The sequence below is a fragment of the Scyliorhinus canicula genome, chromosome 29 (genome assembly GCF_902713615.1).
Source record: "Scyliorhinus canicula chromosome 29, sScyCan1.1, whole genome shotgun sequence".
Lineage (NCBI taxonomy): Eukaryota > Metazoa > Chordata > Chondrichthyes > Carcharhiniformes > Scyliorhinidae > Scyliorhinus > Scyliorhinus canicula.
This window is the reverse complement of record NC_052174.1, coordinates 12,331,244-12,348,060: the sequence shown is the minus strand read 5'-3', so window position 1 is coordinate 12,348,060 and position 16,817 is coordinate 12,331,244. Positions and strand designations below refer to the sequence as shown.

Genomic DNA, 16,817 nt, shown 5'->3' with positions numbered 1-16,817 from the left:
TCAGGCAGAGACGTGTCGGGCGTGCTGATGTTTACTGAGGGCGGAGAATGAGGGGCAATGAGGGGCTGGGCAGGGGACCATCGGAATAGTCGAGCCGAGAGGTGACAAACTCACCGACGAAGGTGAGCTGTGACGGTTCGGAGCCAGAAACAGTCAGAATCGACACATCAGAAGATCCCGCCAGGGCGGGGAAGGAGGGAGATACAAACTGAACGAAAGCGGGAAACGGCAAAGCAAACTGAGAGAGATGGAATGAAAGTGAAAAGGGGCCATCTCTCAATTTAAGATCGGTGCGTCAAAATCTATTGGCAAATTCTAACGCCCATCGAGTCCACCGCTTTGGAGGGGGCGGAGCATTGCGAGGCGTCACCCCCCCGATTGGTCGGGAACTCGGATTCTCCGGCCGATTGCCGAACACGATTTCAGCGTCGGCGATAGGAGAATCCAGCCCCTTTGTCCGTCAGAGGGTCATTAATGTTCGTAATACTCTCCGCCAAGGAGCAGTAGCGACTGAGGGATGCGATGATATCTGTTGGAACCAACAAGTGCTGGCTTCTGCCAGGTAGGCTTTAAAACATCTCAGCCAGTGGGAAAACATTTCCTTAGCCTCTGCATCCTGTGGTCGAGTTCTAGGCGTCCGGGCTTGAGGGCTGCTTCCATGATTTACTTCGACTGTTTCCTGAGTATATTAAATTGTTATAACCAACAATTCTACGGACACAAGCTTGTACGATTAGAATAGCGGTTTTAATATACTCACAACAGAGCCAGCCTGTTAGCCATTGAACTTTCGGTGAACTGGCCGGCTGACCATGTGGCACTGATCTTTATACAGCAGCTTCCGGGGGAGGAGTCCTGGGCAGAGCCAAGGGAGAAGCCCCGTACAACTCGAGCATTCCCAGAGCTACTCCCCTGGAGGACAGGTAGTGCAACTGCACTGATAATACAGACACATGTATATACAGATTATAATCCGGTGTGAATCACATTCACCACAATATCCAAGGCCGCGTTGATTGACGAGGGGGGTTCGAAAGGTTAACGTCAGACAGGCTGGGAAGTGGAAAGGCCAAAACCTAACCCCCGCCTCAATCTTACTGAGCAGCAGAGCAGGCTCGAGGGGCCGAATGGCCTCTTCCTGCTCCTATTCCTTCCGCCCTTCTAATTTATCCGCACTCATTTCTCCTTCAGAGGATCGGCGACAAGCCTGTCCCTTTTAAAACAAAACGCCCCAGGGATTAACTTTGGCTGTCCATCGCCCCTTTAAAGCTTATCTGATTTACTGGGTAAACGGGAGTTTGACTCGGAGCAGAATTGAGGGAGAGAATTCTGAAAATAACCAGGCAACGGATCAGAGGCTCCGAGGCCCAGGGTGTCGAGTGATCACGTAGACAGTCGCAGGGCTGGTAATTCGATTCCAGGCCCCCGAAGGAATCCTCCCCCCACTCTTCAAATGTATGAGGCGATTGTCCTGGGAGCTGGGATCAGTGGTGAGTTTCGAGCAGTCGGTTTGCAGCAGTGAGGGGCAGGTTAACTCGTTTGTGTTGTCTCCAGCCCAACGTGAATCCTCGTCAGGGGTCTTTTGTTACGCTCAGCGACGACGCGGGGGTTAAAGGGGAGGCAAGGCACTATCCCTTTAAGGCTTTCTTCCTTGGCCAGGCCACGATGTTAACTCTCGCCAGGTGCACAGCCCCAGGGAAGGAGACGAGTGCAATGTTCAGCCGAGGCCGAGGAGAGATTGTAATCAGTTCCCCCACCGAACCTGGCTGTCCGATAAACCGCCCCAAGTTTAAAACGTCTCCTGCTCTTCTCCAGCTGTGCACTGCCTCAGTATCCAAACACACTGACCCTCTGACAGTGCAGCACTCCCTCAGTACTGACCCTCTGACAGTGCGGCACTCCCTCAGTACTGACCCTCTGACAGTGCGGCACTCCCTCAGTACTGACCCTCTGACAGTGCGGCACTCCCTCAGTACTGACCCTCTGACAGTGCGGCACTCCCTCAGTACTGACCCTCTGACAGTGCGGCACTCCCTCAGTACTGACCCTCTGACAGTGTGGCACTCCCTCAGTACTGACCCTCTGACAGTGCGGCACTCCCTCAGTACTGACCCTCTGACAGTGCGGCACTCCCTCAGTACTGACCCTCTGACAGTGCGGCACTCCCTCAGTACAGACCCTCTGACAGTGCGGCACTCCCTCAGTACTGACCCTCTGACAGTGCGGCACTCCCTCAGTACTGACCCTCTGACAGTGCGGCACTCCCTCAGTACTGACCCTCTGACAGTGCGGCACTCCCTCAGTACTGACCCTCTGACAGTGCGGCACTCCCTCAGTACTGACCCTCTGACAGTGCGGCACACCCTCAGTACTGACCCTCTGACAGTGCAGCACTCCCTCAGTACTGACCCTCTGACAGTGCGGCACTCCCTCAGTACTGACCCTCTGACAGTGCGGCACTCCCTCAGTACTGACCCTCTGACAGTGCGGCACTCCCTCAGTACTGACCCTCTGACAGTGCGTCACTCCCTCAGTACTGACCCTCTGACAGTGCAGCACTCCCTCAGTACTGACCCTCTGACAGTGCGGCACTCCCTCAGTACTGACCCTCTGACAGTGCGGCATTCCCTCAGTACTGACCCTCTGACAGTGTGGCACTCCCTCAGTACTGACCCTCTGACAGTGCGGCACTCCTCAGTACTGACCCTCTGACAGTGCGGCACTCCCTCAGTACTGACCCTCTGACAGTGCGGCACTCCCTCAGTACTGACCCTCTGACAGTGTAGCACTCCCCTCAGTACTGACCCTCTGACAGTGCAGCACTCCCTCAGTACTGACCCTCTGACAGTGCGGCACTCCCTCAGTACTGACCCTCTGACAGTGCGGCACTCCCTCAGTACTGACCCTCTGACAGTGCGGCACTCCCTCAGTACTGACCCTCTGACAGTGCGGCTCTCCCTCAGTACTGACCCTCTGACAGTGCGGCACTCCCTCAGTGCTGACCCTCTGACAGTGCAGCACTCCCTCAGTACTGACCCTCTGACAGTGCGGCACTCACTCAGTACTGACCCTCTGACAGTGCGGCACTCCCTCAGTACTGACCCTCTGACAGTGCGGCACTCCCTCAGTACTGACCCTCTGACAGTGCGGCACTCCCTCAGTACTGACCCTCTGACAGTGCGGCTCTCCCTCAGTACTGACCCTCTGACAGTGCGGCACTCCCTCATAACTGACCCTCTGACAGTGCGGCACTCCCTCAGTACTGACCCTCTGACAGTGCAGCACTCCCTCAGTGCTGACCCTCTGACAGTACGGCACTCCCTCAGTACTGACCCTCAGTGCAGCACTCCCTCAGTACTGACCCTCTGACAGTGCGGCACTCCCTCAGTACTGACCCTCTGACAGTGCGGCACTCTCTCATTACTGACCCTCTGACAGTGCGGCACTCCTTCAGTACTGACCCTCTGACAGTGCGGCGCTCCCTCAGTACTGACCCTCTGACAGTGCAGCGCTCCCTCAGTACTGACCCTCTGACAGTGCGGCACTCCCTCAGTACTGACCCTCTGACAGTGCGGCTCCCTCAGTACTGACCCTCTGACAGTGCGGCACTCCCTCAGTACTGACCCTCTGACAGTGCGGCACTCCCTCAGTACTGACCATCTGACAGCGCAGTACTCCCTCAGTACTGACCCTTTGACAGTGCGGCACTCCCTCAGTACTGACCCTCTGACAGTGCGGCACTCTCTCAGTACTGACCCTCTGACAGTGCGGCACTCCCTCAGTACTGACCCTCTGACAGTGTAGCACTCCCTCAGTACTGACCCTCTGACAGTGCGGCACTCCCTCAGTACTGACCCTCTGACAGTGCGGCACTCCCTCAGTACTGACCCTCTGACAGTGCAGCACTCCCTCAGTACTGACCCTCTGACAGTGCGGCACTCCCTCAGTACTGACCCTCTGACAGTGCGGCACTCCCTCAGTACTGACCCTCTGACAGTGCGGCACTCCCTCAGTACTGACCCTCTGACAGTGCGGCACTCCCTCAGTACTGACCCTCTGACAGTGCGGCACTCCCTCAGTACTGACCCTCTGACAGTGTGGCACTCCCTCAGTACTGACCCTCTGACAGTGCGGCACTCCCTCAGTACTGACCCTCTGACAGTGCGGCACTCCCTCAGTACTGACCCTCTGACAGTGCGGCACTCCCTCAGTACAGACCCTCTGACAGTGCGGCACTCCCTCAGTACTGACCCTCTGACAGTGCGGCACTCCCTCAGTACTGACCCTCTGACAGTGCGGCACTCCCTCAGTACTGACCCTCTGACAGTGCGGCACTCCCTCAGTACTGACCCTCTGACAGTGCGGCACTCCCTCAGTACTGACCCTCTGACAGTGCGGCACACCCTCAGTACTGACCCTCTGACAGTGCAGCACTCCCTCAGTACTGACCCTCTGACAGTGCGGCACTCCCTCAGTACTGACCCTCTGACAGTGCGGCACTCCCTCAGTACTGACCCTCTGACAGTGCGGCACTCCCTCAGTACTGACCCTCTGACAGTGCGTCACTCCCTCAGTACTGACCCTCTGACAGTGCAGCACTCCCTCAGTACTGACCCTCTGACAGTGCGGCACTCCCTCAGTACTGACCCTCTGACAGTGCGGCATTCCCTCAGTACTGACCCTCTGACAGTGTGGCACTCCCTCAGTACTGACCCTCTGACAGTGCGGCACTCCCTCAGTACTGACCCTCTGACAGTGCGGCACTCCCTCAGTACTGACCCTCTGACAGTGCGGCACTCCCTCAGTACTGACCCTCTGACAGTGTAGCACTCCCTCAGTACTGACCCTCTGACAGTGCAGCACTCCCTCAGTACTGACCCTCTGACAGTGCGGCACTCCCTCAGTACTGACCCTCTGACAGTGCGGCACTCCCTCAGTACTGACCCTCTGACAGTGCGGCACTCCCTCAGTACTGACCCTCTGACAGTGCGGCTCTCCCTCAGTACTGACCCTCTGACAGTGCGGCACTCCCTCAGTGCTGACCCTCTGACAGTGCAGCACTCCCTCAGTACTGACCCTCTGACAGTGCGGCACTCACTCAGTACTGACCCTCTGACAGTGCGGCACTCCCTCAGTACTGACCCTCTGACAGTGCGGCACTCCCTCAGTACTGACCCTCTGACAGTGCGGCACTCCCTCAGTACTGACCCTCTGACAGTGCGGCTCTCCCTCAGTACTGACCCTCTGACAGTGCGGCACTCCCTCATAACTGACCCTCTGACAGTGCGGCACTCCCTCAGTACTGACCCTCTGACAGTGCAGCACTCCCTCAGTGCTGACCCTCTGACAGTACGGCACTCCCTCAGTACTGACCCTCAGTGCAGCACTCCCTCAGTACTGACCCTCTGACAGTGCGGCACTCCCTCAGTACTGACCCTCTGACAGTGCAGCACTCCCTCATTACTGACCCTCTGACAGTGCGGCACTCCCTCAGTACTGACCCTCTGACAGTGCGGCGCTCCCTCAGTACTGACCCTCTGACAGTGCAGCGCTCCCTCAGTACTGACCCTCTGACAGTGCGGCACTCCCTCAGTACTGACCCTCTGACAGTGCGGCTCCCTCAGTACTGACCCTCTGACAGTGCGGCACTCCCTCAGTACTGACCCTCTGACAGTGCGGCACTCCCTCAGTACTGACCATCTGACAGCGCAGTACTCCCTCAGTACTGACCCTTTGACAGTGCGGCACTCCCTCAGTACTGACCCTCTGACAGTGCGGCACTCTCTCAGTACTGACCCTCTGACAGTGCGGCACTCCCTCAGTACTGACCCTCTGACAGTGTAGCACTCCCTCAGTACTGACCCTCTGACAGTGCGGCACTCCCTCAGTACTGACCCTCTGACAGTGCGGCACTCCCTCAGTACTGACCCTCTGACAGTGCAGCACTCCCTCAGTACTGACCCTCTGACAGTGCGGCACTCCCTCAGTACTGACCCTCTGACAGTGGGGCACTCCCTCAGTACTGACCCTCTGACAGTGCGGCACTCCCTCAGTACTGACCATCTGACAGCGCAGTACTCCCTCAGTACTGACCCTCTGACAGTGCAGCACTCCCTCAGTACTGACCCTCTGACAGTGCGGCACTCCCTCAGCACTGACCCTCTGACAGTGCAGCACTCCCTCAGTACTGACCCTCTGACAGTGCGGCACTCCCTCAGTACTGACCCTCTGACAGTGCAGCACTCCCTCAGTACTGACCCTCTGACAGTGCGGCACTCCCTCAGTACTGACCCTCTGACAGTGCGGCACTCCCTCAGTACTGACCATCTGACAGCGCAGTACTCCCTCAGTACTGACCCTCTGACAGTGCAGCACTCCCTCAGTACTGACCCTCTGACAGTGCGGCACTCCCTCAGCACTGACCCTCTGACAGTGCAGCACTCCCTCAGTACTGACCCTCTGACAGTGCGGCACTCCCTCAGTACTGACCCTCTGACAGTGCAGCACTCCCTCAGTACTGACCCTCTGACAGTGCGGCACTCCCTCAGTACTGACCCTCTGACTGTGCGGCACTCCCTCAGTACTGACCCTCTGACCGTGCAGCACACACATGCACTCTTATACACACACAGACACACACTCTTTCACGTAGACAAACAAACGCACTCTTTCACAGACAAGCATATAAACGCGCACACAGAAACACACGCGTGCCCATGCAAACAGAGACACGTACAGAGACAGACATACACATGCGCAAACACATAGGTGCTCACGCACAATTTTTGTGATCAATATGCAAATGATTCTCTTTGTATAATTACACACGTACAAGATATACTCTCACGTACACACTCCAACACAAACACACCAACATGTGGATGCACACACAGACAACACATGCACATACATGCACACACAAACACATGGATGCACACACAGACACACACACACAGACACACACCCACAGGCATGCACACACTGACATGTACACACAGACGAACCCGTGGATGCACACACAGACACGCGCACACAGACACGCACACACACACGCACACAGACAGCACACACAGACATGCACACACAGACAGCACACACAGACACGCACACACAGACAGCACACACAGACACGCACACAGACACGCACACAAGACAGCACACACAGACACGCACACACAGACAGCACACACAGACACGCACACACAGACAGCACACACACAGACACGCACACACAGACAACGCACGCACAGACAACGCACGCACAGACATGCACACACAGACACGCAGACACAGACACGCACCCACTGACATGTGAACACAGACAAACCCGTGGATGCACACACAGACACGCATACACAGACATACACAGTCAACACACACACACATGCACACACAGACACGTACACACAGACATGCACACTCACACATGCAAGCAGATGCACTCAGACACACACACACAGTCAGCACACAGACAGGCAGGCACAAAGACACGCACTCAGACACACACATACAGACACGCACACACAGACACACACACACAGACAACACAGACAGACACACACACACAGACACGTACACACAGACATGTACACACAGACACACACATACAGACACGTACACACAGACACGTACACACAGACACGTACACACAGACACGTACACACAGACACACACATACAGACACGCACACACAGACACGTACACACAGACACGTACACAGATGCACACAGACACACACTCAGACACGTGCACACACAGACAACGCACAGACACGCACACACGACACAAACACGGCATTTGTGTGATCAACGTGCAAATCTTTGTCTGAAACGTTATTGAGAGTGGACGAGCCGGGATTCTCCTTCGAGCAGGGAACGTACAGGTGGAGATGACTTGGTGGCTTTGAAATCACGAAGGGATTGGGTCAATTCAATGAGCGAAACACCCTCCGACGTCGGCAGCCAGTAACAAGGCGGCCGTAGATTCAAAGGTGAAGAACCAGCGGCAACAAGGGAAACCTGCTTTCTGGCTGGTCATGTGCCTCCCGTCCGATTGGTTGGGACTAGTCATGTGACTGCTCTCCAATTGGTCGAGAGGCAAGTAGGCCCCGCCTCCGAGGCGGGGTATAAGTACCCAGAGTTCCCGGCGGTCGGCCATTCTCTGTAGTCGACCACCGGGCTAACAACTAGCTGATTAAAGCCACTGTTCGGATCCTAAATGTGTCTTGATTCTAAGTTCTGCAGTCAGCACGTGGTTGTGGGGGCGGGGGCGGGGGGGGGGGGGTTAACATCCCGCCCCTCTGGGCCCAGCCAGGGTGGGCCCCCGGCCACTTCAAAGATGCCATTTCCCCTTTAAAAACGGGCCCCACGGCAGGTGATTGGACGAGCCTGCTGCCGGTCCACACGGTGCGTCGCCCCCATCTCCTGGCAGGAGGCGGGACTGCGGGCAGCGATTATTCCTGCCTGTGTTGGAGCGAAGGTGAACTACTGCGCCCCCTGCTGCCCCCTCACCTGGAGATAATTCTGCCTCTGTTCGCCTGTCAAACCCCTTTGCGAGTTTAAAGGTTTCGAACAGGTTCCACCCCCCCCCCCCCCCCCCCTCTCTCCCCCAGAGAATAGAGCCACAGTTTGATCAATCGTACCCTGCTATCATCTCATTTCTGTTATCATTTGAGTGAATTCTCTGGTGTATTCTTTCGATATTGCACAGGACAGACATGCACACAGGGCCCCAAATGTGGCCTGGTGAATCTTGAATCGATGGGTTTTTTTTATAAATGTTTTTTATTCAGTTTTCATGTTTTATATTGAACAAATTACAAATTGTTAGAGAGAGAAAAAAAAAAAGAAAACACAAAAATTTAACATGTATATTTACAGGTAAGCATCTTCATAACAACAACTGTGGCCGCCCCCTTTAGCCGGCATACATTTTTTTTTTTTTAGAACAGTACAGCACAGAACAGGCCCTTCGCCCCTCGATGTTGTGCCGAGCAATGATCACCCTACTTAAACCCACGTAACCCGTATACCCGTAACCCAACAATCCCCCCATTAACCTTACACTACGGGCAATTTAGCACGGCCAATCCACCTAACCCGCACATCTTTGGACTGTGGGAGGAAACCGGAGCACCCGGAGGAAACCCACGCACACACGGGGAGGACGTGCAGACTCCGCACAGACAGTGACCCAGCCGGGAATCGAACCTGGGACCCTGGAGCTGTGAAGCATTGATGCTAACCACCATGCTCCCGTGAGGCCCATATTTTCCATTCCCCAATATGGCCGAGGCACATGTTTATTGGCATTTATTTACAGTTTGGTTTTGGGCCTTAGCTAGCCATCAAACCCCCGTAACGAACCCGTAGCTCCCCCCCCAGGCAACCTTCCCCCGATTCCCGTCCATTTTCCCCTGATTCTTGGCCACCCGACTATTCTTCCTCTTGTACGTTGGCCACAAACAGGTCCCGGAACAGTTGCATGAACGGCTCCCACGTTCTGTGGAAGCCGTCGTCCGACCCTCGGATGGCGAATTTGATTTTCTCCATTTGGAGAGATTCCGAGAGGTCGGACAGCCAATCTGCAGCTCTGGGCGGTGCTGCTGACCGCCAGCCAAACAGGATTCTACGGCGGGCAATCAGGGTAGGCAAAGGCAAGGGCGTCCGCCCTCCTCCCCAGGAATAGATCTGGCTGGTCTGAAACCCCGAAGACCGCCACTTTCGGGCATGGCTCCACCCTCACCCCCACCACTTTGGACATAGCCTCGAAGAAGGCTGTCCAGTACTCCACAAGTCTGGGGCAAGACCAGAACATGTGGGCGTGGTTGGCCGGGCCTCTTTGGCACCGTTCACATCTATCCTCCACCTCCGGGAAGAACCTACTCATACGGTTTCTCGTTAAGTGGGCTCTGTGTTGAATCGATGTTTAAGGTGAGCGCCCTGCTATGGTGGTGGTATAATCGCTGGGCCCAGACACACAGAATAATGCCCAGAATAAATTCAACATTTTTAAGAAAAATATTAAAAGTCTAACAATGAGGATGAGAGGATTGTGGTTAAAAAAGTATCTGCTTGACTAATGTCCCCTTTAGGGGAAGGAAATCTGCCGTCCTTACCCTACATGTGACTCCAGGCCCACAGCCAATGGGGTTGGGCCTTAACCGTTCTCCAAAATGGCCGCTCAGTTCAAGGGTCAATGAGGGACGGCCGACAGGTGTTGGGCCTTGTCCAGCGCTGCCCACGTCCCGAAATTAATCCCTCTGTGGACTGGGATTTGCAATGTCAAGGGCCTCATCAACTGGCGCAGCTCGTGAAGGATTCGGGAATCTGTACCCATTCGCTCCGTCGGCCTTCGCGTCCTCTGGATTAATGTTTCTGTTGTCCCCGGTCGGCCTTTGACCTTTGGCCCTGTCTTTTCCAGGACTCTCGGCTGCGAGGCTCCTCCGTCAGGCGGGACTCAATGTCCTGGTGCTGGAAGCCAGGGACCGTGTGGGAGGGCGCACACACACCCTGCACGTAAGGACGGTGTTTAACATACAGCGCGGGAGGCAGTGGGGCGGGGGAGGGGGGGGGGGGGAGTGGGGGGGTGGGGGGGGAGTGGGGGGAGGGGGGAGTGGGGGGGGGAGGGTGGGGGGTCAGTATTCGCATTAGGGTAGGCACCCTGTGATACCCCCAGAAGGAAGTAAGAGCAAAACAGAGAAAATGAATATTGGTCCGAACCGATTTTTATTCTGGGCCACCAATCACTCCCAGGACAGGTGCATCACGGGGTTAGATACAGAGTAAAGCTCCCTCGACACTGTCCCCATCAAACACTCCCAGGACAGGTACAGCACGGGCTTAGATACAGAGTAAAGCTCCCTCTACACTGTCCCCATCAAACACTCCCAGGACAGGTACAGCACGGGGTTAGATACAGAGTAAGCTCCCTCTACACTGTCCCCCATCAAACACTCCCAGGACAGGTACAGCACGGGGTTAGATACAGAGTAAAGCTCCCTCTACACTGTCCCCATCAAACACTCCCAGGACAGGTACAGCACGGGGTTAGATACAGAGTAAAATTCCCTCTACACTGTCCCCATCAAACACTCCCAGGGCAGGTACAGCACGGGGTTAGATACAGAGTAAAGCTCCCTCTACACTGTCCCCATCAAACACTCCCAGGACAGGTACAGCACGGGGTTAGATACAGAGTAAAGCTCCCTCTACACTGTCCCCATCAAACACTCCCAGGACAGGTACAGCACGGGGTTAGATACAGAGTGAAGCTCCCTCTACACTGTCCCCATCAAACACTCCAGGACAGGTACAGCACGGGGTTAGATACAGAGTAAAGCTCCCTCTACACTGTCCCCATCAAACACTCCCAGGACAGGTACAGTACGGGGTTAGATACAGAGTAAAGCTCCCTCTACACTGTCCCCATCCAAACACTCCCAGGATAGGTACAGCATGGGGTTAGATACAGAGTAAAGCTCCCTCTACACTGTCCCCATCAAACACTCCCAGGACAGGGACAGCATGGGGTTAGATACAGAGTAAAGCTCCCTCTACACTGTCCCCATCAAACACTCCCAGGACAGGTACAGCACGGGGTTAGATACGGAGTAAAGCTCCCTCTACACTGTCCCCATCAAACACTCCCAGGACAGGGACAGCATGGGGTTAGATACAGAGTAAAGCTCCCTCTACACTGTCCCCATCAAACACTCCCAGGACAGGTACAGCACGGGGTTAGATACAGAGTATAGCTCCCTCTACACTGTCCCCATCAAACACTCCCAGGGCAGGTACAGCACGGGGTTAGATACAGAGTAAAGCTCCCTCTACACTGTCCCCATCAAACACTCCCAGGACAGGTACAGCACGGGGTTAGATACAGAGTAAAGCTCCCTCTACACTGTCCCCATCAAACACTCCCAGGACAGGTACAGCACGGGGTTAGATACAGAGTAAAGCTTCGCTGTTTATCCAATATTCACGCAACACAACAACAAATGGATGATCTGGCTCATGACCATATTGTTGTGTGTTTGAGCTCTGTGCCAATTGGCTGCTGCGTTTAATGCAAAACAACGGTGACTGTTTGTCATTGGCTGGAAAGCTCTTGGGGTAATTGTGAAATGTTCACTCGAAACGACAGACATGGGAGATGTGACCTTACAGACGGTTAGAACCCTGACGTGTCTGAATGAGCAAGATTGAAATCTGGCCAAGCCACAGAATGATCTCAAATCGGGCAGAAAGATTAAAGACAGGAAATATCCACACGGCCCGAGCGGGGTAATCATCTCACATCTCCTGGCATTTCAAACAAGACTTTATTTTCACCACAGCACATGGGAGTGATTTGCGCTCGAAATCATAAGTGTTGTTTTGTCTCCAATTCAACTCAATCCTGCCTTTGCTCAGTCACTTGCCGCCAAATAATTATTTTTGTTCCTTTGCATGTTCCTTGTTCAACGTTTAACCTCAGCGGTGCCTGACCCCTCACTCAGTGTTTGCTGTGAGGATTCCCACACCAGAGACAGTCTCGGCTGAGACACGAGGGTCAGTGCTGAGGGAGCTCCGCACTGTCAGAGGGTCAGTGCTGAGGGAGGGCCGCACTGTCTGAGGGTCAGTACTGAGGGAGAGCCGCACTGTCAGAGGGTCAGTACTGAGGGAGGGCCGCACTGTCTGAGGGTCAGTACTGAGGGAGAGCCGCACTGTCAGAGGGTCAGTACTGAGGGGGTGCTGCACTGTCAGAGGGTCAGTACTGAGGGAGTGCCGCACTGTCAGAGGGTCAGTACTGAGGGAGGGCCGCACTGTCTGAGGGTCAGTACTGAGGGAGAGCCGCACTGTCAGAGGGTCAGTACTGAGGGAGGGCCGCACTGTCTGAGGGTCAGTACTGAGGGAGAGCCGCACTGTCAGAGGGTCAGTACTGAGGGGGTGCTGCACTGTCAGAGGGTCAGTACTGAGGGAGTGCTGCACTGTCAGAGGGTCAGTACTGAGGGAGTGCTGCACTGTCAGAGGGTCAGTACTGAGGGAGTGCCGCACTGTCAGAGGGTCAGTGCTGAGGGAGTGCTGCACTGTCAGAGGGTCAGTACTGAGGGAGTGCTGCACTGTCAGATGGGTCAGTACTGAGGGAGTGCCGCACTGTCAGAGGGTCAGTACTGAGGTAGTGCTGAACTGTCAGAGGGTCAGTACTGAGGGAGTGCCGCACTGTCAGAGGGTCAGTACTGAGGGAGTGCCGCACTGTCAGAGGGTCAGTACTGAGGGAGTGCTGAACTGTCAGAGGTCAGTACTGAGGGAGTGCCGCACCTGTCAGAGGGTCAGTACTGAGGGAGTGCCGCACTGTCAGAGGGTCAGTACTGAGGGAGTGCTGCACTGTCAGAGGGTCAGTACTGAGGGAGTGCCGCACTGTCAGAGGGTCAGTACAGAGGGAGTGCCGCACTGTCAGAGGGTCAGTACTGAGGGAGTGCCGCACTGTCAGAGGGTCAGTACTGAGGGAGCCGCACTGTCAGAGGGTCAGTACTGAGGGAGTGCCGCACTGTCAGAGGGTCAGTAATGAGGGAGTGCCGCACTGTCAGAGGGTCAGTACTGAGGGAGTGTCGCACTGTCAGAGGGTCAGTACTGAGGGAGTGCTGCACTGTCAGAGGGTCAGTACTGAGGGAGTGCCGCACTGTCAGAGGGTCAGTGCTGAGGGAGTGCTGCACTGTCAGAGGGTCAGTACTGAGGGAGTGCTGCACTGTCAGAGGTCAGTACTGAGGGAGTGCCGCACTGTCAGAGGGTCCAGTACTGAGGGAGGGGCTGAACTGTCAGAGGGTCAGTACTGAGGGAGTGCCGCACTGTCAGAGGGTCAGTACTGAGGGAGTGCCGCACTGTCAGAGGGTCAGTACTGAGGGAGTGCCGCACTGTCAGAGGGTCAGTACTGAGGGGAGCCGCACTGTCATAGGGTCAGTACTGAGGGAGTGCCGCACTGTCAGAGGGTCAGTAGTGAGGGAGTGCCGCACTGTCAGAGGGTCAGTACTGAGGGAGTGCCGCACTGTCAGAGGGTCAGTACCGAGGGAGTGCCGCACTGTCAGAGGGTCAGTACTGAGGGAGTGCTGCACTGTCAGAGGGTCAGTACTGAGGGAGTGCCGCACTGTCAGAGGGTCAGTACTGAGGGAGTGCCACACTGTCAGAGGGTCAGTATTGAGGGAGTGCCGCACTGTCAGAGGGTCAGTACTGAGGGAGTGCTGCACTGTCAGAGGGTCAGTACTGAGGGAGTGCCGCACTGTCAGAGGGTCAGTACTGAGAGAGTGCCGCACTGTCAGAGGGTCAGGACTGAGGGAGTGCCGCACTGTCAGAGGGTCAGTACTGAGAGAGTGCCGCACTGTCAGAGGGTCAGTACTGAGGGAGTGCTGCACTGTCAGAGGGTCAGTACTGAGGGAGTGCCGCACTGTCAGAGGGTCAGTACTGAGGGAGTGCCACACTGTCAGAGGGTCAGTACTGAGGGAAGTGCCGCACTGTCAGAGGGTCAGTACTGAGGGAGTGCCGCACTGTCAGAGGGTCAGTACTGAGGGAGTGCCGCACTGTCAGAGGGTCAGTACTGAGGGAGTGCCGCACTGTCAGAGGGTCAGTACTGAGGGAGTGCCGCACTGTCAGAGGGTCAGTACTGAGGGAGTGCCGCACTGTCAGAGGGTCAGTACTGAGGGAGTGCTGCACTGTCAGAGGGTCAGTACTGAGGGAGTGCTGCACTGTCAGAGGGTCAGTACTGAGGGAGTGCCGCACTGTCAGAGGGTCAGTACTGAGGGAGTGCTGCACTGTCAGAGGGACAGTACTGAGGGAGCGCCGCACTGTCAGAGGGTCAGTACTGAGGGAGTGCCGCACTGTCAGAGGGTCAGTACTGAGGGAGTGCTGCACTGTCAGAGGGTCAGTACTGGGGGAGTGCCGCACTGTCAGAGGGTCAGTACTGAGGGAGTGCTGCACTGTCAGAGGGACAGTACTGAGGGAGCGCCGCACTGTCAGAGGGTCAGTACTGAGGGAGTGCCGCACTGTCAGAGGGTCAGTACTGAGGGAGTGCTGCACTGTCAGAGGGTCAGTACTGAGGGAGCGCTGCACTGTCAGAGGGTCAGTACTGAGGGAGTGCCGCACTGTCAGAGGGTCAGTACTGAGGGAGCGCCGCACTGTCAGAGGGTCAGTACTGAGGGAGAGCCGCACTGTCAGAGGGTCAGTACTGAGGGAGTGCTGCACTGTCAGAGGGTCAGTACTGAGGGAGCGCCGCACTGTCAGAGGGTCGGTACTGAGGGAGTGCAGCCCTGTCAGAGGGTCAGTACTGAGGGAGTGCTGCACTGTCAGAGGGTCAGTACTGAGGGAGTGCCGCACTGTCAGAGGGTCAGTACTGAGGGAGTGCCGCACTGTCAGAGGGTCAGTACTGAGGGAGTGAAGCACTGTCAGAGGGTCAGTACTGAGGGAGCGCCGCACTGTCAGAGGGTCAGTACTGAGGGAGTGCCGCACTGTCAGAGGGTCAGTACTGAGGGAGTGCCGCACTGTCAGAGGGTCAGTACTGAGGGAGGGCCGCACTGTCAGAGGGTCAGTACTGAGGGAGTGCCGCACTGTCAGAGGGTCAGTACTGAGGGAGGGCCAGTGTTGTTGCTGCTCCTCCCTCTCCACGCCGTGACCTGCTGTGACCTTTGTCTCTGGCAGGACCCACACTTCGGCTACTCAGATGTGGGCGGGGCCTACGTGGGGCCTATGCAAAACCGCATCCTGGGCCTGGCCGCGGAGTTGGGCGTGGAGACGTACCTGGTGGATGACAATCTGTACAGCCTCGCAGAGACCCAGGTAATTTGGGAAACCTCCTTCTGTCGTTTTAACAACTTCCCTCAATCCTTACCCCGTTCCCTTCACCATTCACTCCAACCCACCTTGGGTTACACAGGATATCATTACAGAAACAGGCCATTCGGCCCAACTAGTCCATGCTGTTAATGCACCACACCAACCTCATCCCATTTTTACTCATCGAAATCTCCCAGTGTAACCCTCGATTCACTTCTCCCTCATTTACTTCCTTGCCTTCCCCTTCAATGTCTCCACACTATTCGCCTCCACCATTCCCTGTGGGAGCGAGTCCCACATTCCCCCCATTCCCTGTGGGAGCGAGTCCCACATTCTCCCCACTCCCCGTGGCGGCGAGTCCCACATTCCCCCCACTCCCCTTAGGAGCGAGTCCCACATTCCCCGCACTCCCCGTGGGAGCGAGTCCCACAATCTCTCCACTCCCCGTGGGAGCGAGTCCCACATTCTCCCCACTCCTCGTGGGAGCGAGTCCCACATTCTCCCCACTCCCCATGGGAGCGAGTCCCACATTCTCCCCACTCCCCTGTGGGAGCGAGTCCCACATTCTCCCCACTCCCTCCGGGAGCGAGTCCCACATTCTCCCCACTCCCCGTGGGAGCGAGTCCCACATTCTCCCCACTCCCCCCGTGGGAGCAAGTCCCACATTCTCCCCAGTCCCCGTGGGAGCGAGTCCCACATTCTCCCCACTCCCCTGTGGGAGCGAGTCCCACATTCTCCCCACTCCCCTGTGGGAGCGAGTCCCACATTCTCCCCACTCCCCTGTGGGAGCGAGTCCCACATTCCCCCCACTCCCTCCGGGAGTGAGTCCCACATTCTCCCCACTCCCCGTGGGAGCGAGTCCACATTCTCCCCACTCCCCGTGGGAGCGAGTCCCACATTCTCCCCACTCCCCATGGGAGCGAGTCCCACATTCCCCCCACTCCCCTGTGGGAGCGAGTCCCTCATTCTCCCCACACCCCCTGGGAGCCAGTCCCACATTCTCCCCACTCC

General features: G+C 56.3%; 1 protein-coding gene across 2 annotated transcripts in view; it reads left to right on the top strand.

Annotated features, from left to right (window-relative positions):
• The first annotated feature begins 1,077 nt into the window (after positions 1–1,077).
• LOC119958431 (amine oxidase [flavin-containing] A-like) overlaps positions 1,078–16,817 on the top strand; it is a 36,303-nt gene continuing 20,563 nt past the window's right edge. Inside the window, exons 1-3 of one of the 2 annotated variants that reach the window (XM_038786972.1) lie at positions 1,078–1,490; positions 10,423–10,517; positions 15,672–15,809. In XM_038786972.1, coding sequence (XP_038642900.1) covers positions 1,454–1,490; positions 10,423–10,517; positions 15,672–15,809 — 270 coding nt within the window. In that variant the 5' untranslated portion in view covers positions 1,078–1,453. The remainder of the gene's footprint in view (positions 1,491–10,422; positions 10,518–15,671; positions 15,810–16,817) is intronic. The other variant, XM_038786971.1, reaches the window with a different exon arrangement.